This window comes from Triticum urartu, chromosome 3A, assembly GCF_056163025.1.
Source record: "Triticum urartu cultivar PI428250 chromosome 3A, HENAU_Tu73, whole genome shotgun sequence".
Classification (NCBI taxonomy): domain Eukaryota; kingdom Viridiplantae; phylum Streptophyta; class Magnoliopsida; order Poales; family Poaceae; genus Triticum; species Triticum urartu.
Genome location: NC_141875.1, coordinates 534,772,589 through 534,797,624, shown reverse-complemented (window position 1 = coordinate 534,797,624; position 25,036 = coordinate 534,772,589). Strand labels below are relative to the sequence as shown.

The 25,036-nt window shown below is 41.8% G+C and overlaps 7 protein-coding genes across 29 annotated transcripts; 2 read left to right on the top strand and 5 right to left on the bottom strand.

Moving 5' to 3' along the window:
- Positions 1-203: 203 nt before the first annotated feature.
- Positions 204-846, bottom strand: LOC125544902 (putative calcium-binding protein CML31). The gene has a single exon (XM_048708690.2). It carries the CDS (start codon positions 783-785, stop codon positions 360-362), a length of 426 nt encoding a protein of 141 aa, XP_048564647.2. The 5' UTR covers positions 786-846; the 3' UTR covers positions 204-359.
- Positions 847-1,234: 388 nt separating this feature from the next.
- On the top strand, positions 1,235-1,819 carry LOC125544901 (putative calcium-binding protein CML23). The gene has a single exon (XM_048708689.2). The coding sequence runs from the start codon at positions 1,310-1,312 to the stop codon at positions 1,745-1,747; it is 438 nt and encodes a 145-aa protein (XP_048564646.2). The 5' UTR covers positions 1,235-1,309; the 3' UTR covers positions 1,748-1,819.
- Positions 1,820-2,780: 961 nt separating this feature from the next.
- LOC125544899 (uncharacterized) lies at positions 2,781-22,872 on the top strand. 14 transcript variants are annotated; one of them, XR_015619294.1, is made up of 17 exons: positions 2,837-3,179; positions 3,265-3,998; positions 4,087-4,239; positions 4,320-4,534; positions 4,617-4,866; positions 4,934-5,032; positions 5,131-5,437; positions 5,522-5,717; positions 5,789-5,887; positions 5,962-6,293; positions 6,375-6,533; positions 7,127-7,207; positions 9,042-9,163; positions 9,504-10,169; positions 17,249-17,390; positions 21,634-22,126; positions 22,524-22,872. XR_015619294.1 is itself a non-coding variant. In XM_087547622.1 (12 exons), exons 8-12 carry the CDS (start codon positions 5,232-5,234, stop codon positions 6,382-6,384), a joined length of 843 nt encoding a protein of 280 aa, XP_087403748.1. In that variant the 5' UTR covers positions 2,837-3,159; positions 3,265-3,367; positions 3,922-3,998; positions 4,087-4,239; positions 4,320-4,534; positions 4,617-4,866; positions 4,934-5,032; positions 5,131-5,231; the 3' UTR covers positions 6,385-6,722. The 14 variants fall into 14 exon arrangements, 3 of the variants coding, with proteins under 3 accessions (XP_087403748.1, XP_087403747.1, XP_048564644.2); XR_015619292.1 differs by having other exon boundaries at positions 7,122-7,207; XR_015619293.1 differs by having other exon boundaries at positions 6,375-6,541; positions 7,122-7,207.
- LOC147980406 (uncharacterized) lies at positions 7,214-10,127 on the bottom strand. Of its 5 annotated transcripts, none has more exons than XR_015619309.1 (4): positions 9,511-9,573; positions 8,583-9,175; positions 8,386-8,484; positions 7,214-8,256 (listed from the first exon to the last, which is right to left on the bottom strand). XR_015619309.1 is itself a non-coding variant. In XM_087547625.1 (4 exons), exons 1-4 carry the CDS (start codon positions 10,125-10,127, stop codon positions 9,105-9,107), a joined length of 435 nt encoding a protein of 144 aa, XP_087403751.1. In that variant the 3' UTR covers positions 9,040-9,104. The 5 variants fall into 5 exon arrangements, 1 of the variants encoding a protein (XP_087403751.1); XM_087547625.1 differs by lacking the exons at positions 7,214-8,256; positions 8,386-8,484 and adding exons at positions 9,762-9,827; positions 9,896-10,127 and having other exon boundaries at positions 9,040-9,175; positions 9,511-9,576; XR_015619310.1 differs by having other exon boundaries at positions 7,214-7,923; positions 8,000-9,175.
- On the bottom strand, positions 14,130-15,645 carry LOC147980405 (protein FAR-RED IMPAIRED RESPONSE 1-like). The gene is made up of 3 exons (XM_087547619.1): positions 15,515-15,645; positions 15,151-15,438; positions 14,130-15,078 (listed from the first exon to the last, which is right to left on the bottom strand). Exons 1-3 carry the CDS (start codon positions 15,629-15,631, stop codon positions 14,641-14,643), a joined length of 843 nt encoding a protein of 280 aa, XP_087403745.1. The 5' UTR covers positions 15,632-15,645; the 3' UTR covers positions 14,130-14,640.
- LOC125544898 (protein FAR1-RELATED SEQUENCE 5) lies at positions 15,839-17,792 on the bottom strand. The gene is made up of 5 exons (XM_087547620.1): positions 17,654-17,792; positions 17,221-17,493; positions 16,875-17,139; positions 16,086-16,776; positions 15,839-15,972 (listed from the first exon to the last, which is right to left on the bottom strand). The coding sequence occupies exons 1-5, from the start codon at positions 17,701-17,703 to the stop codon at positions 15,932-15,934; spliced, it is 1,320 nt and encodes a 439-aa protein (XP_087403746.1). The 5' UTR covers positions 17,704-17,792; the 3' UTR covers positions 15,839-15,931.
- Positions 19,269-21,619, bottom strand: LOC147980404 (uncharacterized). 6 transcript variants are annotated; one of them, XM_087547623.1, is made up of 5 exons: positions 20,889-21,619; positions 20,075-20,808; positions 19,894-19,992; positions 19,556-19,812; positions 19,269-19,480 (listed from the first exon to the last, which is right to left on the bottom strand). In XM_087547623.1, exons 2-5 carry the CDS (start codon positions 20,153-20,155, stop codon positions 19,405-19,407), a joined length of 513 nt encoding a protein of 170 aa, XP_087403749.1. In that variant the 5' UTR covers positions 20,156-20,808; positions 20,889-21,619; the 3' UTR covers positions 19,269-19,404. The 6 variants fall into 6 exon arrangements, 2 of the variants coding, with proteins under 2 accessions (XP_087403749.1, XP_087403750.1); XR_015619306.1 differs by having other exon boundaries at positions 19,269-20,808; positions 20,889-21,149; positions 21,229-21,294; positions 21,395-21,619; XM_087547624.1 differs by having other exon boundaries at positions 20,075-20,965.
- Positions 22,873-25,036: the final 2,164 nt, after the last annotated feature.

The following is a 25,036-nucleotide window of genomic DNA, read 5'->3' as shown; positions in this document are numbered from 1 at the left end:
AGGGACGGCGTTGAAGATGCCCTAAGTGAAGATGCAAGGATGGCATTGGAGATGTCCTAAGTGAAGATGCAACTGCATTTTTTGTTTTTTTCCTATTTTTGTCCTTCTGCAATTATGCAAATCAAAGAGGCCCTAACCATGACATGGAGGGGAGCCACCCATTCCAACAGTTTGGATGCACAATACTCTTGTACCACGCGTAGTACTCTCATATTTTATACTCTTATTCAATTTTTGAAGAAATCGCGATACACACATGACACAACACATACACGACTCTCTCGTAGTACTATGCATAGGCGCAAGACGTCACGTCCGGGCATACGAAGCACGCACACGGTTGGCGCCAACGGAGTCCCCTACGAGTCCATCATGGTCTCGAACTCGTCGAAGGTGAGCACCCCGACTCCGTTGAGATCGAACCTCTGGATCATGGCGCGGCAGTCGCCGACGTCCCGGCTGGCGCCCAGCCGGCTCAGCGCCCGCCTCAGGCTGGCCGGCGTGATGCACCCTCTCCCCTCCACCTCGTACACCCCGAACGCGTCCCTCAGACCCCTGCGCCTCTGGTCCTCTTCTCCCCCCTCCCCCTCGGCCGCCAGCTTCAGGAACTCCTCGCTGAGCAGCCCGTCGCCGTCCGCGTCCACCGACTCCACGAGCGCCGCGGCGTCCTCGGCCGATATGCCGTCGCCGAGCGTCGCCTCCACGCAGAGCCGCAGCTCGGCCGCCGAGATCTTGCCGTCGCTGTCGCGGTCGAAGGATGAGAAGGCACGGGCCATCCGCACCATGGTGAGTTAACTGGTGTTGGACTGATGCGTGGACGGCTCGATGCTTGTGTGAGCGACAGTAGCTGAGATGGTGCGATGAGAAGTCCGTGTGCACGCACGCTATATGTAGGCGTAACGCGTACGTGTGCCACTGAAGATTGAACTCATCGAAGCGCCGTAGTACAGTCAAAAGAAGTTCACTGGGCCAAAACTGAAGTTCAATTTTAAATGGCACGGCGGTTTCAAATAAACCCATGGTTCTCGCCTCAAAGTTGTGCTATATATTCCGTCAAAGAATTTCACTCATTTTATTTATCCTGGTCTAAAATTTAACTCGCTCTTGGTGTCACCGTAGAAATGCGGTACTACGTGCTAATCGGCTAGTTGCGGAACTTGATCAAACACCGTTCCCATTTGCTTGCCCATGCCAAGATTCTCAGCTATAAATACCAACACGGAACAGCTCGATCTCAATCAGCAGCAAACCAGCGACGAACTGAGCATCAAGCACCCAAAGACAAACCGATCTTTGCAGGCGACTCAGCATGGCAGCATCAGGTGAGTTCACGCGCGTGTTCTCGGCGTTCGACCAGGACGGCAACGGCAAGATCTCCGCTGCCGAGCTGCGGCTCTGCATGAAGGCGGCGCTGGGTGGCGACATGTCGGCCGAGGAGGTGCAGGCCCTGATGGCGTCCGCGGACGCCGACGGTGACGGGCTGCTGGACGAGGAGGAGTTCGTGAGGCTGGTGCGGGAGGCGGAGGCCGGCCAGGAGGAAGAGGGGGACAGGTGCAGGGAGGCGTTCGGGATGTACGAGATGGAAGGGAGGGGCTGCATCACCCCGCTCAGCCTCAAGCTGATGATGAGCAGGCTGGGGCTGCACCTGGACGTCGACGAGTGCCAGGCCATGATCCGCCGGTTCGACCTCAACGGCGACGGGGTCCTCACCTTCGACGAGTTCAAGACCATGATGATGATGGCATGACATACAAAAACTGAACTTTGTATACTTTGTCTGGTTGATTGATTCTAATTCGAAAATTTCTATCTTCGATTAGCGGCAGATACAAAGGGAAATACTCATTGGTTCCTGGGACATCTGTCCTCGGAATCTCGCCGCACATCCGCACCTGCCTAAGTATAGTTCTGTCCGCGCGTTTCGTATTGCAACTCTCTCCGCAGTGCTGTTCTCGTATTTCAGTCCTCCACACCTGTCCCGCACCCTGCCCAATACCCATTTACCTACCCACCTCCTCCCCAACTGTCCCTGGCTGACTTTGCGTGTAGGTGCAAAAAGTAGCTGCCCATTACCAAAAAAGACTTTCGTCCAACTTTATAAATAAAGCAAACTGCCAAAAGCACATACAAAGACTAGTTTAAAATATACACACCCAAGTCTCATAATAATAGATCCAGAGGTATTGCTGAGGACACAACTTAACAAGCCCAAAACACACACGAAATAAGAGACAAGGCTCAGCCGGGGGCCAAGGCCGGAGCCGGAGCCGGAGAGCAACAGACGACTAATCAGGCTCGAGAGGAGGCGGCGACAGACGGACGGCCATCGAGCGGAGATCGGCGATGAAGGCGGAGATGGCATCTCGGTCCCGAGGACGGCTAAGCGGCCACCAGAGCTGCAAGTAACCAGACAGTTTGAAGAGGGCGTCAGTAGCACATCGAAAAGGGGAGCGCTGAATCACAAATTTATTGCAAATCGTCCAGAGCGTCCACGCGAGGGCCCCAATCTCAAGCCACCTAATGTGGCGAGAGGGCAACGGGGAGGCATGTAGTTCGGCGAAGAGGTCGGAGAAGTTGGAGTGGCACCAATCCCCACCAACCGCCTCTCTAAAGCAGCTCCAAACGAACTGAGCAGACACGCAGAAGAAGAAAATATGGTTCGAGTCTTTGGGGGTATCATAAAGGGGGCAGAGGCCAGAGCCCGGGCCATCGCGCTTGCGAACCTCAACTCCCGACGAAAGCCGACCGCTGATCCATTGCCACATGAGGATTCAGATTTTCCATTTAGATGAAACTATTTGATGTGGACTGCTAATTAGAAGGACAGGGAAGCACGCAGATTACGTTCTTACCGGGCCGTCCCAAAGAACAAAACGACGCCTTGATGAATCGGGCATGATTAGCACTGAACGCAATATCGGTAGTGCTCACTGTTCATGGACGCCTGGACAAAAAAACATTCTCGGCTGCTATTGCTCCCCAAACTACCATCTCTTCACTCGCCGCTCTGTTCCAGTAAGAACCCTAGATCCATTCCCCTCTCCTCCTCATCCCCTTAATCGCGCCCCCACCCCAATCTCTCGTCCGGTGAGGTTCATCCAGGTAGGAGGGATCTGAAGCACGCCCTCTGCTCCTGCAACGCGCGGTCGTCACCGTCCGGTGAGGTTCCCAAATCCCTTGTAAGCCCCCCTATCTGGATTCTTCAACCTCTTCTTCGATTCCATCGCTCGCTCATAATATAGTCCATAAATTTTTGTCTTACAGCACACTCGATGGACCAAGATGATGAGCTGCACCACCCCGCGTGGACCTTGCCACCACTGACCCCGCTTGGCTGACCCCAACATCCAGGACCTCTCTTCAGAAAGTTTGCGCTCTTATCTCTACATTCAACGAATCCAAACACAGACTGGTTGTAGAAATTGGTTTTGGTGGCATGTTGCGTCTCCCGGCTATTCCTAGGCTTAATTTAAAATTTAGCACATGGATCATGAGCATGGTCGATGGTCCGAACAGATGCATCAAGCTATCTCATGATAGATCGATTAAATTCTGGCCAGAGGATATCCACAAAGTTTTTGGCATACCATGTGGCACAATTGGCATTCATAGTCCTGAATATCAACAAGCCGAAAGTTCAGTTCAGTTCTTTAGGTCTGTCTTTGGTTTGTCTGACAAAGGGAATCAAGTGTTAAAGAATGTTGAACTAGTTCTCATGAGAGAATTATCTGAGTCAACTGCCAGCAATTTAGAGATTGACTGTTTCAAAATGACTTTTGTGATATATTCCATGGGCCACATCCTCGCACCGTCGACTAAGCACGACGTGTTTGTAATTGATTACTGGGCTGCTATTGCGAACACAGATAAAATCGTGGACTTCAACTTTTGTGAGTTATGTATTTGCTGATTTACTGGCAGCTTGCTGGAAGGTGAAGCAAGACATTCAGAACAATAGGCCAGTTACTCACTTGACGGGATGCCATCTTTTTTTCCAGGTATTAACTAATATGAACCCATTACATTTCACTCGGATGTTCGTTTTTCTGAAACCAGTAATAATATATAAATTGAATGAAAATGCAGATATTTTATCTAGACAACCTAGACCTGGGCATGCTAAACCTCCCTCACAGTTCATATCCACGCATTTCCTGCTTTGATGAATCAAGGGTCAGGAAAATGATCATACAGTGCACCGGAATTGGCCCTGGCCCGACAGATTTCTCTGTACCCCAGGTATGCGTTGCTTCCGTTTACTAATCCATGCAATGGAATCAGACTAGGTACTCATGCATCTCTGTCCAATTTTTTTATAGATTCGTCACCACACCCAGATTTGCTACATGCGCGCGGTTTGGGACAGAAAGCCTGAAGCCAGCACATCGTCATCAAAGAAACCAATCAATCCTGCTAAAAATATACCTGCGATAACACTCCTCAACAACAGTCTCCTGGAACTTCTTCATATGTGTCACACATCCCTGCACCTGCTGCATTCGCCACCATCCTGAAAGATAACTACCCAGATTTGGTAAACCCTTTCGTTTGTTAAATCCCTAAGTAGAACCATTCCTTTTTCTTCCATCCGTTCCCTAACCCATTGTTTTATACAGGCGCATTCTGAGCTTGGCATACTCCTTAATCAGCCCAATGCAGTGTACTTCAAAGCGTACAATGCTTTGAAGCTTGCTGTTCATGAAGAGAATACTTGTTTTCTCCACAGCCTCTTGTCAATCCTTTCCAAAAGTTGCATATGTTGCTCCCTCCGTGGTTCAACCTGCATTGCACAAGAGCTCCAGCCATCTGAAGTCCCCCTTTTATCTAATTTGTGTCGGTAAACCAACCAGCAATCCAAGTCTGAAGGTTAGTATGCTAATGAAATATTGCAAGAAACATCTTTAATTTGTTAACAAATTCCATATTTTTCCAGGTGCCACATCTGCAGCACCAAAGGGGAAACCCTAGGCAGCCAGTTCATCCCACACTGTGAATGATTTTACTCCATTAGTCAAGAAAAGCAGGCTGAATTGTATGCCAATAATCATCGTTGCTTATCCGGTGCTAATCATTCATATCGCAATATATCTCCTACTTTAGTTAACTATCCACTTGTCTTGTCCATTACAGTTTACGACGTTGATGACGAGGTAACTCCGAAGCAGCCAAAATTACCAGCACAGCTCGACCCGTCCAAAAATTGGGCAGACAGCATAATAGGCGGCATCATCATGTTTAACGACGAGGCTGATCCCCCGGAAGATGCTGTCCTCTTTGCTCAGATATCACCATTCAAACCAACCCCCAGCAGTACCGTGCACACCTCTTATGCTGATTCACATTGGACCGATGGCAGATCACACATTGACCCACCACCTTCTGTTCTTGTCGACATTGACTCGTATATACGGAACACCCCATCAACCGACATTACCAGGTATTATCCCATCCATACAATATGCATGTACGTTTTCTTTATGCACAAAATTTGTTGTAAGAAACACATTTAATTTTGTCACAGCCCCTGGATCACACATCCTGATCCCCGGTACTGCTCTCTTACTGGTGATAGTATAGTTGAACAACTGTCTGGAACCAAGCTTCTTGATCATGAAGCATGCTGTCTCATATTCCGGTGTTTCAATCAGATTGATAATCAATTACTCTACCCTGGTTCTACACCCAAATGGCGTGTGTTCATCGAACCTGATTTCTCGGTACCTTTTACTCTGCACTGTTTGTTATGAATTAATCAGGTTCTTCTATTAATACTTGTATCTTTATACAGACGTCTGTACTGGCTGGAGACAGTGTTTGGGACATGGTGTCTATTCAGAAACAATTTACCGCACCCAATATAATCAACAATATCCCGAACACTCGGCTAGTAAGTATATCAGCCTTTTCTCTCTCGTTGAAACTTTATAAGAACATCATGATTAACATGTTCAACCTTTTCAGTTCATCATCCCAGCTTACCTCCCTTCTGGTTGGACTGTCTACTGCTGGGACATGAAGCGGAAGATCATCCACATGTGTGATCCAATGGCTGATGCCTCTTCTTACACTGCTCAGAAAGCAAGCCACGTTATTATTGCTGACAAGCTTCATGACGCCCTCTTCACATGTTTGAATAAGTTTTTCAAATCATGGCATGTTGATTCAACTAACTGGAAGAAAAAAAATTCCAGTTTCTCTCTGCCACATTGTTTGCCCGCAACGAGAGCGGTGTCTGTATGCTTCACACGGCTCGTCACTTCAATGGCATTGGACTTGCTTGTAAGCCTGCCAATGTAAGCATCTATACTTCTTTTTGCACTTTATTTTCTGCAATACAAATACTCACTTCCCCCTTACTTATTTCGAATACTCAGGAAACGCTAGCTCATCAGAAGAAACTTATGGCGGCCGAGTTACTGCAGTTACATGGGAACCTCGCCATCCTCCCAGCTCCACTGAAAGCAATCTTCCATGCCCAGCATAATGCATGATCGCCTGCCTTTCAGAGCGTCTACATGCTATTTATCTGTGACGTACGCCTGTATACTGCTTTCACAAAACCATCTTTAATTCCGAACTATTTGCATGTTACTTTTATCAACTGTGTAATGGATATTTGGATCTATTTGCCAGTTTGATCATGCCCTATCATAATATTCCAGGATTTATTCTTAACCTCATAAATATTCTGTTCATTATGTCAGTATGTTAACTTTGTTTCCTATGCATGGTCGAACTATTTTTCCATTTGCCATGGTTTTATTTTTTCCAACTACATGATGGAATATATATGAAATATTGTTGAATATTCCTAGGTTTCTCAGCCTGCCCCTCTTAGATAGCCTCACACCCTGCAATCGCCCAACACACCCACCCCCACACACCTACAACTACACAACCCTGGGATGGCCCACACCGCCACCTAAAAATTGCTTCAACAAACGCTAACACCACATCCTCGCCACACCGCTCATCCACTCAAAACCACCTGCCAGTACTTCTCCCACTCATTGAACATTTCCAGATCTCCCATTCCCCAACTCTCATCTCCTCCCAGATATAGATTTGTTTACATATCTACGATCCCCCCTGGCCAAACTAAACCTTCTGCTGAATCACAGGACAGCCGCCCTGACCTGCTGCCTTGTGACGAGCCGATGGGATGGAAGGTTGCTAACTCAGCCACCTCTGCTTTCCCGAGGCCAATGTGAGTTCCCTAATTAGCTCTGCATCTCCTCTGAAAACAGCTATTATTCGTGGATGCAATTCCTGTACATGAACTTAACCATCTATATTTTTCCCAGTTTCTTGCCTTCCGAATTATTCTACAGTCAGATCTATGAACAAATAACACTTATATTCGCTTGGGATTCTTGCATCATCACCTTTGCTTGCCCAATCACACAGCACCACCAACCCCACCCCACATGTATGATAACTATAGCATAGCATCCTAACCCCCACATCAGACGCAACATTTGTACCTCATTGGGGGTGGGAAACCGTACCCATGTCTACATGTTGGAATTTGGCCAAATCCCCTAGCTCATCAGTTCGATAAAGCCTGATACATATCCAGGCGCAAAATAATACACGCATATTAGTCTTATATGTAATACTTGTCACTCGGCTGCTTATTAAACTACTCTCCCGCTCCAACAATGCATCTAGGCGGCCGTCCTTTATTCCCTTCCATCCCCAGAACCATCTGCAGCAAAGTCTCCCTCAGCTGCTTTATCCCATCCTGCAGTTACCAACCTATCATTATTTCAATTTCTTGCACACCATTTTTTTCATACTTACAAAAAGATAGTATTGAAGGTCAAGAAAGTTTTTAAGAGACATGCTTTTGATATGCCCTTCACAAGATACTTTCCACTGAAGTACAACAAGTAGTGCACCATGTGGAATGAGGATTCTCCCCTGAAAAAAAGATATCAGCCTATCTTGAAATGTGCAGTATTAACAGGAAAGTCAATAAATCATCAAGTTTTCCTACATTGTGGCTGGGCCATGCAAATCTTCGTGACACTTATAAGTAAACTTCTCTGGAATAACTTCCCACCCCTTGCAGAATTCGCGTGCACACCTTGCTAATCCATTTAACAACTTTCTACATGTGTCACTGTGTTTTTCCAGCAGAGCTTCCTTACCAATGCATGAACTCTTTGGATCCAGAATATGCACAATGCATTCACTCATGTCAATACCATACATTGTCCAGAAATGTTCATTATCCCTTCTAGGCACCATTATCTAAAAACACCAGTCACATCATGCTTAGTTTTGTCAAAACCTAAGTAATAGTTCAAATTATTCTATTGATACATAGTTGTTATCATATACCACAATATCGTACAAATATACTAGACACAATATTCATACCATAGCGCACGCCTTCAGATCATAGCCCCAAACAGCACTTGTGAACATTTCTTTCACCTTTGAATTTGCAAGATAGTTCTTCTCATATAACACCAGATCCTACAAATTCAATCACCAGTCACAAGCCATGCTTACTATGACATGGGGTCTTATCAAATTTGATATAGCGCAACAATCAATATGCTTCAATTACTTACCGCCCAAAGAGGTAGCAAGATGTGCCTCCATCGGTTGCGTTGTGCAGATGTCTTCCATGTCATCTCAACAACCCACATCATCCTAATAACCACAGCTAATCCTCTGTACGATAGAGCACCCGGACCAGTATACTCTGCTATAAATTCAGTACCACTCATCTCCAGCAAATCTGGTTCTTTATGCATGAATCAAGTACTGCAAAACAAAACACTCACAATATTAGTCAATAAGCCAAAAAATATGTATAGTAAGATATATAACCCAACTAATTTATATGATTTCGAAAGCTTACTAATTTCTCAATCCAATGAACGACTCTAGCATGTTCTTGTATCCCAAGTTTGCCACCGAGTTCCTTATTTCCTTGTAGCACTGCCCTAATACAAATGGAGAGAGTGCAAAAACATTTTTCTTTTGCCATGTCCTCTCATATACTTTTTGATGTATCTTTTTTGTAGGCTGGAAAACAATCTCCTCCCCTCCAGTCATATCTGATGCTAGCCTTTTTTTGTCATCATTGCCTAGTCATTATTATGGCCTACAAATTCTCCTTCGTCGTACGTTGGGATGTTAAGATCTGGTATGTAAGCTCCTGCATTTGAATCACGTCTCTTTATTTACGCCAACAATAGCACATACACTGAACTTACCACATTTATCAATTGATTCAACAAAGATTTACCATGTATTTTTTGTGTTAAATATGCTTGTGCAAACACAGTCACTGGAACAAAAACCTCTTTCCTTTCACCCAACTCACCCTCCCCCCACTCTGAACTTCGTAATAATTTAAGAGGTCCGCTGCAATTTTCAGCTGAACCACCCTTGTTGACCCCTATTTATTCAAGATTTATTAAGTCTCACTTATCCATTTTATTATTTTGAATTGCATACAGATAATTTAGCTCTAATCATTACAGAACTTACCAACAATCTCGGTGCCATCAATCGCTTTCCCCTCCATTCTTGTATCCTTTACTGAAGTGGCACACTCTGTCCAACATAAAAGGACAATAACTACTTATCATTTTATTTAATTTCATAATCTCTTATCCAGATTACATTATATAGTTCGCTCTTGTTGATTCACACTTTTAAAACTGAATTTAGAATTCGCTACATATTATACAAGTTCATAATACAATGCATAATCAAAATTACTATATCACTTATCATACCTGTCACACTTGTATTTTTCGATGAACAAATCTCTCTCGTTATATTCATCTTTTCTTTCTTCAAGTCTGCCAAACAGTCATCACATTAGTTCCCTACTACACATTGTGGGAATCAGATATTTTCTTTCATTTACCTTGAATTGAATTTTTTCCACATGCTAGCAGATATCTAATGTTGTTGCTCTTTGTTTCATTCCTGATCGACATGATGTAGTCAAATAGCTTTCTGATATCTTCAACCACTGTTGTCTTCTCATTCAGCAAGTATCTTTCCTTAATTAGGTCAATATCTCTTGATTGAGCCCCTGATGCTGCTTCGAGCATAGCGTGTAAATCCATGCTACAACCAGTCCCCTCCACCGCCATCCTTTCAACATGTGAAGTGAACCATGGGATCGCCTGACAAAAGTGAGACTAACTAAATCAGATAATTCGTGCACAATAGTTACAACATGGTTGTACTTTTTTTTATATCAGTCACCTTTCTTGTCAATGCCTTAATGCTATCCTCCCCTTCATCATCATCGAAGTCACGATCTTTTATCTTTGGCTGGATCACAAAATAGTTTACATTTTAGCCACACAGGATAATTATTTTTTCGTGCCTCTGCGCACACCGTATGTTTGAATCATACTTATTTAAATGAGCTATTCCTCATGAAATATTTATTTACCACACAAATAAAGTTTAATAACCAGGGCACATGTCTCAAACTATACAAAATAAATCCCACTTGTACTCGTTCAACATTAAGCATGGATCTCATCGCATAATTATCTGATATGTAAACTATAATACCAAGTAAAAAAATTAAAGCCATACAGTCAGATGTTAATTAGCTCCGTACTGACTTTCATTATTACAAATTATTACAGTATCATTTTCATTTCAGCTCCCTTTTAGGTTTCATTATCACATCATTAATTCTGTTTGTCTTCACCCAAACCAAGGTTTATCTACACCCAAGGGATTTTCACACCGTTAGCCTTCATTCATTAACATTTTATAATAACAATCTTACACATTTACCTTAAGCACTCCATATGTCGTTACACCATCAACCTTGGAACAATTATAATGCACAAGTGCTTCCAGCAAGCTAGCATTGTAGTATTTGATACGCGGCTCAACTTTTTGATCCAGCTTTATGAATCCTATTTCAACCGAATCAAAGAAAACAACCTGCATTTACAAAGAAAAGATTCATACACATGTCGTAACTACTGATTTTTTTCATAGTTTATTAATTTAGATTCTTACCATTAACACTAACGGGCATCCATATACCCAAGCTGTTTTCAAATTTAGTCTGCCTCTGTTTTTTGTGGCACCCACTAAAATTTCTTCCAGAGTGTACTTGCCCCAGTTTAAATCTATTAAATCAGCATGCTCCAGAACCATCTGACAAGCCGAATGAGTAGCTTGTTTTGGGTGATCCCTCGGACCTACAAATGACGAAACGTACAGCATTGCAAATGCCCTTTGGAACCTTATTGTTTCATCTGCATCCATTCCTGATGCATGCTCCTTAACCAAGATTTTGCCAAGTTCATCAAACTTTATTGGCACAAATGATTCTTGTAGTTTCAGAAGCCTCCTAACTGACTTTATATCATCTATCTCAGTTGGTCACGAGCAAACTTCTATTTCATTTGAACCACCATTCCTGGTCCCAAGTACTCTACAGCAGACATCTTCGTTCAATGTACCTTCCAGTTGTGTCCAACGATAAAACTGATTTCTTAGGGATGACACTCATCAACAGCTGCATGGACTGCTCCTTATGTTTGTTTGCGAACATATCGATGTCAAGCACACCGCTGAGCCCTATAGACCTGACTGCTACCTTCTTATCCTCCCCCAACCATGCATAGCAACTTTCAAATCTTTAGGAGAGTAGCAGGTCTGAACTGTCCAGTTCGGGAGCACCCCCAGATCTTCATACATTGTTGGAGGAGAACTGACATCAACATCTCTGCTAGAACATCCTATTTTCCATTCAAAGAGCAACATATGTGTCTGCTTTTTCTGGCCACAATTGCCCCTCACTGGTGGCATCTGCAATAAAGTTCATGCTCAGTACAGTACAAACCATTTTCAGTTACTGTTCTGCTGCCATCAAATCATCAACCCCCTCTAGGGGAATACAGTACAAACCAAAAAAAGCAATTTCCCGTTATTAATGCAATGCCTCCCTCCCAACCCTAACAACTGTGACAAGAACAACAGATCTGGACCTACCTGCACCCCACGTGCATATACACCCAGGAACTTTGTACTCAAGAACACTAGCACATTCAAGTTGCAGCACCTAGACCGAACCCACCAGTAGATCCACGAACCAAAATATTTTAAAAACCATCAAGAAGAAAAACAAGCTCATGATCCTTAAGAAACACTAGGTCTATACCAGACAAACCAAGCACTATCCAAGTATGCATCTTCCCAAGAAATATCTATGTATAAAAGCAAATCCAAATAGAAACTCAACCACACAGACTATGGGACTCCAGGATTAGTGGATATTACCTCCCAGTCGTCTTCTTCATCGATAGCATCAACTCCCTCTTCTCCTCCCCTTGCTCTGGTTCACTGCGTCTCTCGTCGGATAGGAAGTAGAGGATAGCCAAGCATATGAAAGGAAATGTAGTTACTGCCTCTCAGCTACCAACTAGTCCCACCCTTTGTATTAATGTGCACATGCTACACATCTCATTTGCCCCAAGTAAAATGTTTTCTATTCGTACATGTCAACTCACAATAACTATTAGGCATCTTTACCTCTGATACAGCTATCGTTTTAGCCACCGCACAGTATGTATCAACACGTCTCCACCCCGGTGCACGCCAATAAGTTCATTGGCGCATTTACACTTGTAACTACAGCTCGTGTGTTTGCCCACCTGTAGTGAAGCTCATCCTGCCTGCACGCATTACCATTCTCAGTAAAAAAAGCTACCAGCACTTTTACACCCCCTCTTAAATGCATGCTTATTAGAACAAACCGCATTACGACATTAATATAGGCCCAAAAAATTTACTGCTGTCCATCGACCACCATCCACCAACCAGCCCATTACCACCAGTAACAAAATTAAAAGCAAAGCAGCACCATCATATTGAAATTACCAGATTAATACATACTAGTCCACAGAAATAAAGGACAGACACATCAAACTCCTACTACCACATTGTGTGGGGGTAAAAACATTCATTTAGTCTTAATCTTCTTGCTCCAGATGTTGTCAACTTCATCTTCGCTTTCACACGAACCAATAGCAACCATCCCTCCAGTAGGACTTCCAGATACTGCATCGTCTTCATTTGTGCAGGGCTCGTAATCAGGTTTCTTAATGACAACCTGACCACAAATACCAACCTCACCCCACCCTTTGTTGCATCCAACCTTAAAAAAAATCCATCATTAAGAATCTGTTTTCAAAAATGAATGCGCAGTGCATGTTACAAAATTTCGAACTTACCACCAGTACTATCTTTTTGCCTCTAGCAACTTCCTTCCTACCAACCTTCCCCAATTTCACAACCTGTATTTTATCAGCGAGGCCGTCAAAACACACATATCTGAAACTGCATTCAATTTATTAACTCACTAATATTTGCTACCTGCTCAACTTCGGATCCACAGGATGCATCTCCATTCTGGATAACAGCCTTCGCTGCCCCTCCTTCAGCACTTACAGCTGCCTAAAATCCAATTATTATTACAAATAACTAACTAACGGAAAACTTACTTCTACAAATGGAATATATATTTAACTAACCAAATAGCTCCTTGGAAGTTTCTTCTTTGCATCCATCAGCATCTCCATCTTTTCTCTCAAGGTTTCTATCTTCTCTATCTCGCTCAATAAGGTGATGAACTCCTTTACTACCGGTGTGGAGTACCGAACTTTGCTCACCACTCTGCTTCTCCTTTTATGTTCACCAATGTACAACCGTCTCTCACAGTGGATTCAAAATTCAAAAGGAACCATTCAATACTCACTTCCCACCCACCCACTCATAGATCTACCGGACAGTGTGCGCACATTGTTTTCCCACTGCCAACACATACTCCAGACTAACTTTTTTTATATCAACCATTGAATCAATTCAAAAAAACTCTTCTTATTCTTTTCAAAAATAAGTGATCACGTTTGGAATATATATTTATTATTAATTCAGAAAGAAGATTTCTCCAATGTTGTCTTCTAATCTATCTCGGATTTCCGGTCAAAGGTAGTAAGTTATGCAAATGCTTTGTGACTTATCCTCAAACCAACCAGATTATAATGCCCAAACACATGATTTTAACATTTTCTCCACATGATTAATAACAAAAACTCTGAACCGAGCCTCACCACAAATTCAAATAAAGAGACTTCAAGCACTTCAATCACATCTCCAAGATTGTAGCAAATATAGTTTAGGGTACAACAATTAATACATAAGTTTGCTCCATCACAAATTCAAGTAAAAATTCAAAACCATCTTCAAGCACATCCTACAGACGGACCCCCTTCTAATGTAGAGTACAGTACTTTGGAACAATTGTTCCTGCGATGGCCGGCTACGCCACAATTTGTGCATGTTGGTATCTTCCTTGGCTTCTGTGGTTCGTTGCCCCTTTGAGGGCATGTTGTTCTTTTGTGCCCTTTTCCACGGCAGATGGTACAAAACCTCGACCGCTTGTCTGTTATTTCATAATTTGGCTTGTCTCTCGCTGTTGTGGGATGTCCTTTCATCCTCGGTTTCTTCTTAGGCGGTAATAGTGACACATCGCTATCTGTATCCATGCATCTAGAAGTCACTGCAATATTTGAATCGGCGGTGCTACTGTCCTCACTGCACTGTAGATTACCAACCACCGAGCACCCCTCACCCCATTTGACCATCTTTGTCTTGTTTTTTTTTCCATTCACGGTTCCCAGCACTAGACCCAGCATCATCATCCACATTTTGTTTCTGAGTCCCCTTCCCACCAACTGATTTTCCTATAGATGAAGATTTCGCAGACTTCTTTTTCTCAATTAGACTCATTCCATCTTTTAGATTACTAAGGGGTAGTGCACCGGCCTTCAGTTCTGCTAGACCGCTCATTACAAACTCGAAAGCCTCAGCATTGCTATCGCCCATCATAACCAACTCAAGGGCGGAGATGTACATTGCATTGTGCCTGAAAGTTGTGGAATAAGGCAGCCCTACATCTTTTTGATAATGCTTAAGATGTTCCGGCAAAATATCTCGTGCATCTATGGTCCACCTTTTCATTATGTGTTTCCTTGGTATCTCATTCAATCCCAAAACTATCATCACCTATCTCATATGATGATTTGTGTTAGAACTTAGCAAGTAAAAGCAAGCAACCAGACAAAAAATTACACACACCTTCAATGCATGGCAGCAAATCATCCCCATATGCTCGAAGAGTCCACATTCACATGAGAACAAATCTTTGAATTCTGAAACAACAACCTTGTATCTGCTCTTGTACCATTTCTCCCTCGATTCAGACTTTACATGTGTATCCAGGTACTCCCTCCTTGGTACTAATTCTTCGATGCAATAAGAACCAGAGTAATAAAGGCTTTTGCCAAATAACTCAAACATGGCCCTGTTATACACTGTACTTGCATGGCGTTCAATTGGTATGTTGACCTTAAGGACAACTCCAGCCTGTATACCAAATACGAAACATAATTCACACATGCTAAAAACAGTAGAGTATATGTACATTATGTTCTACTCTTACCAGTTTTGTCCTCTTCTCTTGGAACCCTTCTTCCCGTTCTCTATCAAACTGTAGTTTGGCATATTGCCTCACAAATAAATTCATTGGGCATGCCGGAGGTACATAATTCTTCAGCATGTGATTGGCGCTCTCACTCCTCTATGTACTAGTCATTTTGACACAAAATTTCCCAGCAAAAAACGACTTTGCCCACTTGCGCCTAACCTCATATATTTGAATGAGGAAGGCATTAGTCTGCAAACTGTATTTCTTCATGAGATCGATCCAACCATTCTCAAACTCTTCAACTGTCAGCATGTCATTCACCAATCTATGGAATTCTGCTCTGAAGTCACTTTTCTTAGTATAATGATATCCCAAACTCTCTTTAGCTTTCCGAAGAACGTGCCACTTGCACCAACGGTATGTTGTTTCTGGTCAAACATTCTCAATTGCAATCTCCATCGCTCGGGCTTGGTCTGTTAATCAATTTTTTGAAGAATTTATCAATACAGGGTTAACAGGTATGCAAAGCATACGATTTTTTCCAGTCCAACATGAACATTTGTATTAAAAATAGATAATTTGTTACGTGTTAGAATTGTGACCGGAACTTTCCCACCCATCATCTTCACAAACTCACTGAATACCCATTCGAAACTTTCGGACTGCTCGCCCCTCATTAGCACACCAGCAAAAATAGTACTCCGGAAATGATTGTTAACACCAACAAACAGACCGAAGGGCATGTCGTAAAGATTTGTCTTGTAAGTAGTGTCAAATGTTACCACATCTCCGAAATAGTGGTATTGCAATTTGCTTCTACCATTAGACCAAAGCAATGTCCTAATCCGGCTTTCATCATCCACTTGAACCGTGTAAGAGAAATCACTATCTTTCTCTTTCATCTCCAAAAATAACTCAATTGTTTTATGCACATCATCATCAGCCTGTTCTCTACTTATTTTACCGCACAACATACGTAAGCACCTCTTAGTGAATGGAACATTCTCAATCCTCCCAAAATAGGTGCCTATGATGCTGTAAACCTTGCTAAGATTGACATTATTCTGCCTAAGCTGAGCAACCAACTCTCTAGTGTACTTGTCTATGTGCCTATGCGACGGGAAGTGAAGTTTTGAAGCACACATATCAAGCAGTACATGATTGTGATTTGGCCTGTTCTCAGATATATACCATCCTCCGTCGTCAGTTCTTAACAGTCTGACCATCGCCCGACATTTTGTCCTGCACGAGCTGCTGTTCTCCTTACTGGGTTTCCCCTGTTTCAAATGGAAACCATTCTGTAATTTTTTACCCGCTAAATGGAGTAGTCAAGTACAACTACATATAACATGCAAACAATTGAGATCTTACTTACCGAGCAGCAGCAAACAAACTCCTGCATACACCTGGCTCCCTTAACATTATTTCTGCTTTTGTCGTAACGTATACCGAATCCTGTTTCCCAAGAGTAGAGATTATAAAAATCGTACGCTTCTGTCAATGAATCATAATTCAAGCCTATTGTTGGGGTAATGACCGATGAGGTTTTCCTTTCCGCAAAACCTCTAATCGCTGTTTCCAGAGCTGTGACCCTCTCTGGCTGTATAGTCCTCTCGTCAGGCATTGCTCCTCCGCGATGCCTGCAACATACTAGGAACATCACTCCTTTTTACTATTGTAGTGTATGCATACATAAACATTACAACTCTAATCAAAATTACCTTCTAACCCATGTTGTATCATTTTCAGGAAGATGTTCTATCTCAGCGACATCTGAATTTTGAACTAATCGTTCATCACCAAATGATGGTTCGGCTGCCTCAATCAACCCATTGATAAGCCGGAGTCCAGCAGGCTCATCTTCTCCTATCTCATACGCCAAGTCGCCATGGTAAGATGTTCCAGCAGCATAGTTTGTGAGCAGGTTGCCTGACCCTGAATTTAGGTCTGTTTCACTCCCTTCAATAACTGTTTCTAGTGCACTCAGGTCATCCCTGTAGAACAACTCCCCATTATTAGCGCTCTCCAATAGAGCTAGGAACCTAAATCAGTAAATTTATTCAAATCCAGCAGCACCATGTAATCGACCAACGAAACTTCCAGAAAGCATTTCTCCCTCCACACGAAAAATGTTAGGCAAGTAGGAAGGCTAACCTTTCTTGCCCATGTCGTGGAACTTCCATCCGTGCCTCAGCCGTCTCCATGGCGGCGCAATTCGCTCCGGAGCTCAGATCTAAGTGGAAACCCTATCCCTATCCTCCTCCCAACGGGAACTGCTCAATAATTTATCTGCTTGCACAGCCGAGCTCATCAATGCCACCCTTCACACCTACCACTTTTATATTAAAAACCACCCCTCCACCAGCCCACACATACGTAGGCCCGTTTGCTTCCCACATGGCCCATATCTATATTACCAAAAAAAATTATAATGCTACGCCTTGGTCTGAGTAACAAAATTTAACCAAATTTGTACTTCATAGAAAATTTAATTATAAAGCACCAATCATGTAATGAAACTATACTTATTTGTAACAAACGAGTTCATAAATGGCACCGGAAAGCACTTAATATCGTTAACTTACTCCCTTATTAACGAACCGCATTTAATTATGTTTTCCATATGTCATCCGCTTGTATTATACTTTTTGTTTGTTATAATAATCACTTACAAGTGACTATATGGATCAACGAGCATGAATTACCCAAAAAATATAAAATTTAACATTTTTTACAAATATGTATATTCGGACAATTATAGATCACATTTTACAATTAAAAAAAGAACATGTTGGGTGCAGGAACAAAAATAAGGAATCTAATCAAGCTATTAATTCTGGCTAGTCAGGCCCATTTGTAACTAAATTTGTAATGATCCAACCAACTACAACCATAACTTCCACTATAACGTGGACAAATTATGATTATGTACAACCTTACTATAACATCCCTTACCCACTTTCTTCCTATAATACATATGTCTAACGCCGCTTTCCATGCCTACTTAATTGCTTATATCCCAAATTTCTAAATCCGTTTTGAACGAATACTCCACATCATGTTTGCTCTGCCTTCCAACTTTGTGTTCATCACACGAGCGGTTTACTCCCTTCCGCCCTTTTGAACTACACATTGAAGCACTAATTTATACTGGCAAACAGGGGACATATCCCGCGGAAACCCATCGTATAGCCGAAGCCAGCAAACAACTTCTGAGCTCCTCAAAGTGCAAAACTAACTTCAAGTTTTGCATAACAAATCTTACCATGGATACCTATCTCACCTTATACACATGATGAAACCAAACTTCCTACTATGTCCAATTTTTTACATATGACAAGGGCTAATATCTATTTATAGATAGGTTGTTACCTACAATACTGGTTTTTCCTGCACGCAATGTCAAGAATAGTTCTCACTATTCAAGGCACCAAGTACATCTTATAATCTTGTGTGACGCCATGTTATTATGTAATGATGATAACCCAGTAATATGAATCATCAACATGACAAAAGAAGAAATCTTCTTAAGATTGGTAGATAAAAAAACAAACGGTTTCCTCTTAAGTACATCTAGAATGAACAACTACGGACGACATGTTTTCTATGGAATATCCAAGGAAATAGCATACTTAAAAAGTAGGAAATTACTAATATTAGTTCTCATAACATCCACAATCCACGATATATATTACAGAAACCACATAATCCTTGCATCATTCGATTTATTCATTCCCTCTTCATTGGACTAAGTATGCATTTTGGCGGAACACCAATGTTGCCCTCCATTGTCAGCACCATGTGGACGATGTATACCCGTATCTTCTTCAACCCTTCCCGTTATTGTTTCACATAAATATTAAATAATTTACTTACCCAACAAAATAAATTTATCTACGGCATACCTAAGTACATCCACGTGCAAGCCCAGATCCCTGGTAATTCATCATGCAGTGCAACACGTAGAATGCACTGTCGAAACTGTAACAAGATACCTGTCAGAGTAATAAACCGATTTCTGCCAAAAAAGTATACAACGACCAACCCCTCTACTACCTGTTGCTATTCTTATCAAGGAAGCTGTGATAGATGAATTTGAATGATTCAACATTTATATTCCATCCTTCAAAGAACCTGTAAACACATCTAGACAGCCCCTCAATCAGGCCATAGCACTTCTTCCTGTGTTTTTTCTCCAAGGCCCATAATGCACCGTTTCCTCTTTTTGGGTCAAAAACATGAACTCTGCATGTTTCCATGTCGATGGCGTATACGCTCCAGAAATCATCCATGTCCCGATGCGGAACAAAAATCTGCAAAGTATTGCATTTTTAAATTACAAAACAAACTCTCTGTTGCTTGCAATTTGTAAACCACTACCTTTCATTACTTACCACTCTGCAGCATTCTACATCATACCCCAAATTCTTGTATGTAAACATCATTCTAACCATCTCATCCAGTAGGTACGGCTCACCATTTAACACCTTTTCCTGCATGTACATTAATATACCAGTTACCCAACGCATATATATCCATATACTATTTATTAGATTAGTTCTATAAAAGACTTACAACCCATATGGGGTGCAAGATGTGCCTCCACCTTCCATGGTACAATCCTCGTATCCATGATCTCTCTACCCCCGCCATCATTCTGGTCACTATTTCAAACCCATCGCTTTTCAAGCTTCCATAACGGTGGAACTGAGAAATTACTTGCTCTCCTGTTAGCGATATGAGCCTAGGCACGTCGTGTATAATCCTGGGCCTGAAATTGCAACAACATTTTTATTACAAGTACTATCTATTTATGAATATAATGTTCTGTATTCACTAGACTTAGGATTTCAATGTCTTCTTGAAACACAGTATCATGTTTTTGTATCCTTTTTCGATTGTCTCATTGCATATAGTAGGATACATAGATCGAAACTTGAAAGGACATGAAGCTCTTATTATTGGTAATGCAACCTTCTTCAAGTTGCTTTCTAGATGGATCTTTTTCCGTCTTAACTCTTCAACAGCATGATCTAGTTCAACATTAGGATTGTGCTTCACCAGCATACCCTCATTGCAAAAAACTCCAACACCCGTTTGATAATCGTTCCTTTCAACAGTTTTTGAACTTCCTATAAATGGCATGTTCAGGTCCGGTACTTTTGGCCCTGTGAATGTTTTTAATTTTTTTCAGGATTGATCAAATGCAACTTACAATGTATAGCATCTGTACATACCTGCATCCGCCACAGCTATTAAATCTGGACTAGATTTCCTCTTCGAAGCCCTGGCAAAGTTATCACGAACACCTAGTTCAACAAAAACATTTTAGCACATTTTTTTACCATTATTACTGTTTACTTTCGAAAGAAACTTCATATATACTCACTAGCCAATACTTGGTCCAGACTAGAAACCGTTTCGTCTAACAGTAAACCTCCCTCAACCTCGTGTTTTTGAACAAAACGCAGCACCTTGGCTGTTGCGATAGTAAGCATAAACTTCTCCACCGATCTATGTGTTTGCATAAGTTTAATCTTCCTATCTTCAGTCAGCCCAGTGTCACTTGTTAGGTCTTCATGTAACTTCATTGATCTTTCTATCCTGCCTTCAGCCTGCTGCGCTAGTTCTTCAAATATCCAGTTCTACCCTGTAAAAATAATTTCTAGATATTCAATATTACATACTAGACCAATCGCTAAGAGATACAGGTTGTCGTTCACAGTTACCTTGACGGAAGAATCTTTCATTTCCTCAGCCGCAACATTAATACTAAACTTGCTTGAACCTTTCACCTGACATAATCATTTATGCGAGCGGTCTGGTCATGTTTTTCTTACGTATATAAGCGCTATGTGATAAAATGTATAAAAACAAAAGTGCTACGATTTTTACCTTCATTAGGACAAAGGATATACGCCCCCTCTACTTTGCAGTTTGCCTTCACCAGAGCATGTAGTATCATTCTATTGTAGTGCTTGATCCTTGGGGAAACTTTCTTATCGAGTTGAATGAAACCAGTGTCCACCGAGTCGAAATACAGAATCTGTTTCAAGATTATTTTGACACTTTTGTAAATAATTATAATATTGGAATCATTATATTAACTGTTTCTATCACCTCAAGTATTGCAGGGCATCCCATGAACAATAATGTTGAGCAGTGGATTATCACTCATCTATTGCGTATTTCCCCCAGTTTACATCTGTCAGGTCAGCATGCATTATCACCATCATATAAGAACTACGGTTCAGACATACCTTCTTCCCTCCAGGACCAAGTGCAATTGATACATAAAGCATTGCAAATGCTCTCTGAGTTCTCGCAGCAGCATCACAATTTGATTTCAACAACTTCTTATCTCCCAATAGAAGTGCGACAAGTTCTGAAACTGATATTTCTTCAGATAATCCAGGGAGTTTAAGTATGCTCCGCACAACCTTTATTTCCCCATCCATCACCACATCTTCACTAACTGGAATTGTGGACGAGCCACCAATCCTGTTGCCTGTTATGTTAGCAGCCGCACTTTCTGTAAATATGAACTATGTCACAATCAGTCGGCCCTATTCTCAGTGCTCTGTCATCAGGCATGACATTCAACATCAACGAAGCTGAATGATTTAGGTCAGTATGAATCATCTTGTTAATCCATTCCACTCCTCCCAGTCCTATCCTCCTGATTAAACACTGCTGCTCTTCTGAAAGTTCATAATACAGCTTTTGCAAATCAGACGGTCCAAAAGGGTACTGTTCCTCACCTACCCCCACACTCCCAAACGATACTGTTTTAGTGATCCCCCCATCTATCTGCCATGAATCCTTAACAAGATCTATGGGGCTTATACTACTGAATCCATCGGCACTCACAAAAAAAGATTTGTCTCGTTCCTGTCCTGCTTTAGACGACTCTGCCACATCTAGTACATCCTGATAGTTTATTTGATGCAGTTAGCAAAGAAAACTGTTTTTCTACTACTCCATACAACAGCTAATACATAGATTGATTTTCCTTACCTTACAGGCAGCCAGATCCGCCATTGCAGCCACCACCTTCAACTGTCTTCTTCCACCTGCAGCTAGACAGCTTGTGGTGTTTACTTGACCTATGGGTGGACGACTGTGCTGCGTTTATGGAATGGAATGCCTTTGTGCTATAGCTCTCCCTGGCACAGTGCCACCGACAGTTCAATTGTAGGTTGGCCACCCAACTCCCCGAAATAACCGCGCTCCTCTTTCTTTTCCTGCGAGTCTGCGACATAACTAAATTCACGGTTATTATCTGAGCTTCAGGCTTTTTTGATTAAAATGCATTTATCCTGTGTTATTGTACGTTCTTATTAACTTATTTTTACGCGGGTCAGTTGCTGTTACTTTTTCTTTTTTACCTTCATTAGCATTCGTCATAACAATCATTTAAGCCTCTAAAATGATCATAATAAAATCACTTGCTACCAAAAAAGAAACACATCCCCCGACCCTTAAGTGAGTGATTACATGTCTTTTTTGAGTTGCTTCATACTTTCAAAAACTGTTTTTAAATTTCATTCATACAATTGCTTTATATAATGACATTTCGCGTACCAAACATTTTATATGATAAACGAAAATCCATAACCAGTCCCCCCGAATGGAGTAAGATGTTTAAAAAAAATCTGTGATATGTACGTAACCTGACACACACATTGGGCGTGCAAAAGGTGAAGTGTGTGCAAGAAGGATAGCATTGATATCTCAAGCAGTGTAAACCGCGTCAAAGCATTGTTCTGGATCATGTACAGTTCTGTTCCTAGCCCAGTACAGCACTGTTCTTTCGATGTATAAGCCGCCCCACACCTGCAAATGATCGTATAGGCAGAAATGTTACTTTAGCTACACATCACGATGCAGTTTCCTACGCCAATGATTCCGGGGACATATGTCCCCATAGACCAAAAGTTCCCTTCCCAGATACAAGTCTATTGTTCTATAGCTAACTAGATTGGCTTAATATCCCAACACCCACATCCCTTGAGAAAAACAAAAGTGCCAAACTAAAAATATGAACAATTGACAATGCTTCCATTTCCAGTGCTCCACTATAATATCAGTGGATACCTGGGACATGGCACATCTATAAAATGTTCAACGAAGAAAACACCTTTCGAGCAGTAGCCTATAAATAGCACTTTACCCATCATTATTCCAACAATACCTGGTCCTAATTAAAACAGATCGACCAGCAGACTTCACACTTGACTAGTCAGCGCCTTCCACGCTTCGGTAAAAAGGACAGACAAGACAGGTATCAAAAAAGGAGCTATCAAATCTTAGCAGATCACTATGCCAAGCAGAAACTACACACCGACATGGTGAGACCTTAGCTAAAACTCAAACTGGGAAAGGAGGAACATTTTCAGCTACAAAGACCCACTATAAAACCATAGGGATAAGGTATCTTGAGAAAGTAGCATGTAAAAAAATTAACTCGCGTCGTAACATATTACAAATATATGGTACCATGTAGATGCATTATGTGACACATTACTATTCCTACGTATTTAGAAATTTTATGGTTGCCTTGATACCATGCAGCTAATTTGTGCTTCGCACTACTATGTGATCCCAGAATGATACTGTCCTATGGCTAAATGGAAATATGATACTATAGCAATTTTGAAATCAAGACTTTATATAGGAACGACCTTGTCTTACCTTGTCAATATTAGGATATCCCTTCTCTCGTGTTACTATCTCTATGATTATCATACCAAGACTAAATATCAAACTTGTATGTGATCTATCCGCCATAGAATTCACGTACCATATATCCCCGACACGAATATTTATGTAGCCAAATTCATAAGAAAAAGGGACCAATATGAATTCACACATAACAAAAGAGAGTTTCCAAGGTTGATAGCAAGCTTACAAAGTTCCGGCCAATTTTGAAGTAAAATTTGGCTCTGATTTCCATTGAAGCATCTCGAGAGACCAAAATCACCAACTTTCAGCATCATATTATCATCTAGCAAAAAATTGCAGGTTTAAGATCTAGGTGAACGATGTGCTTTTGGTGAAGATAATATAAACCGACACAAACTCCATAGATACACTACTAGGAAAATGCTTACCAGTAGCGCTGGTTTTTGAGCTACCAGTAGCGCGGGCACCAGCGCTACTGCTAGGGCGCTACATCTATTATTTAGCAGTAGCGCGTTTCTAAACAAGCGTTGTAGCTAAAATAATTAGTAGTAGCGCCTCTTTCTCTACCAACGCCACTACTATGATCACATAGTAGTAATGCCCTATTTTCTCCTCACGCTACAACTAGGTAAATAGAAATAAAAAATAAAAAAAGAGTCAGAGGCAATATTCATTGAAATCAAGACAAGTCCAGTGCAAATAAAGTAAGTTCACAGAACCATCTCACAAGCATTAACGACAAATACCATATTTAATATAACCACACAATCTCACAAACTCATATATAGTAGTCAACAATGCATGGATAGATCATAGTTGATAAGTCTACTAGGTAGTCATACTAGCATATAT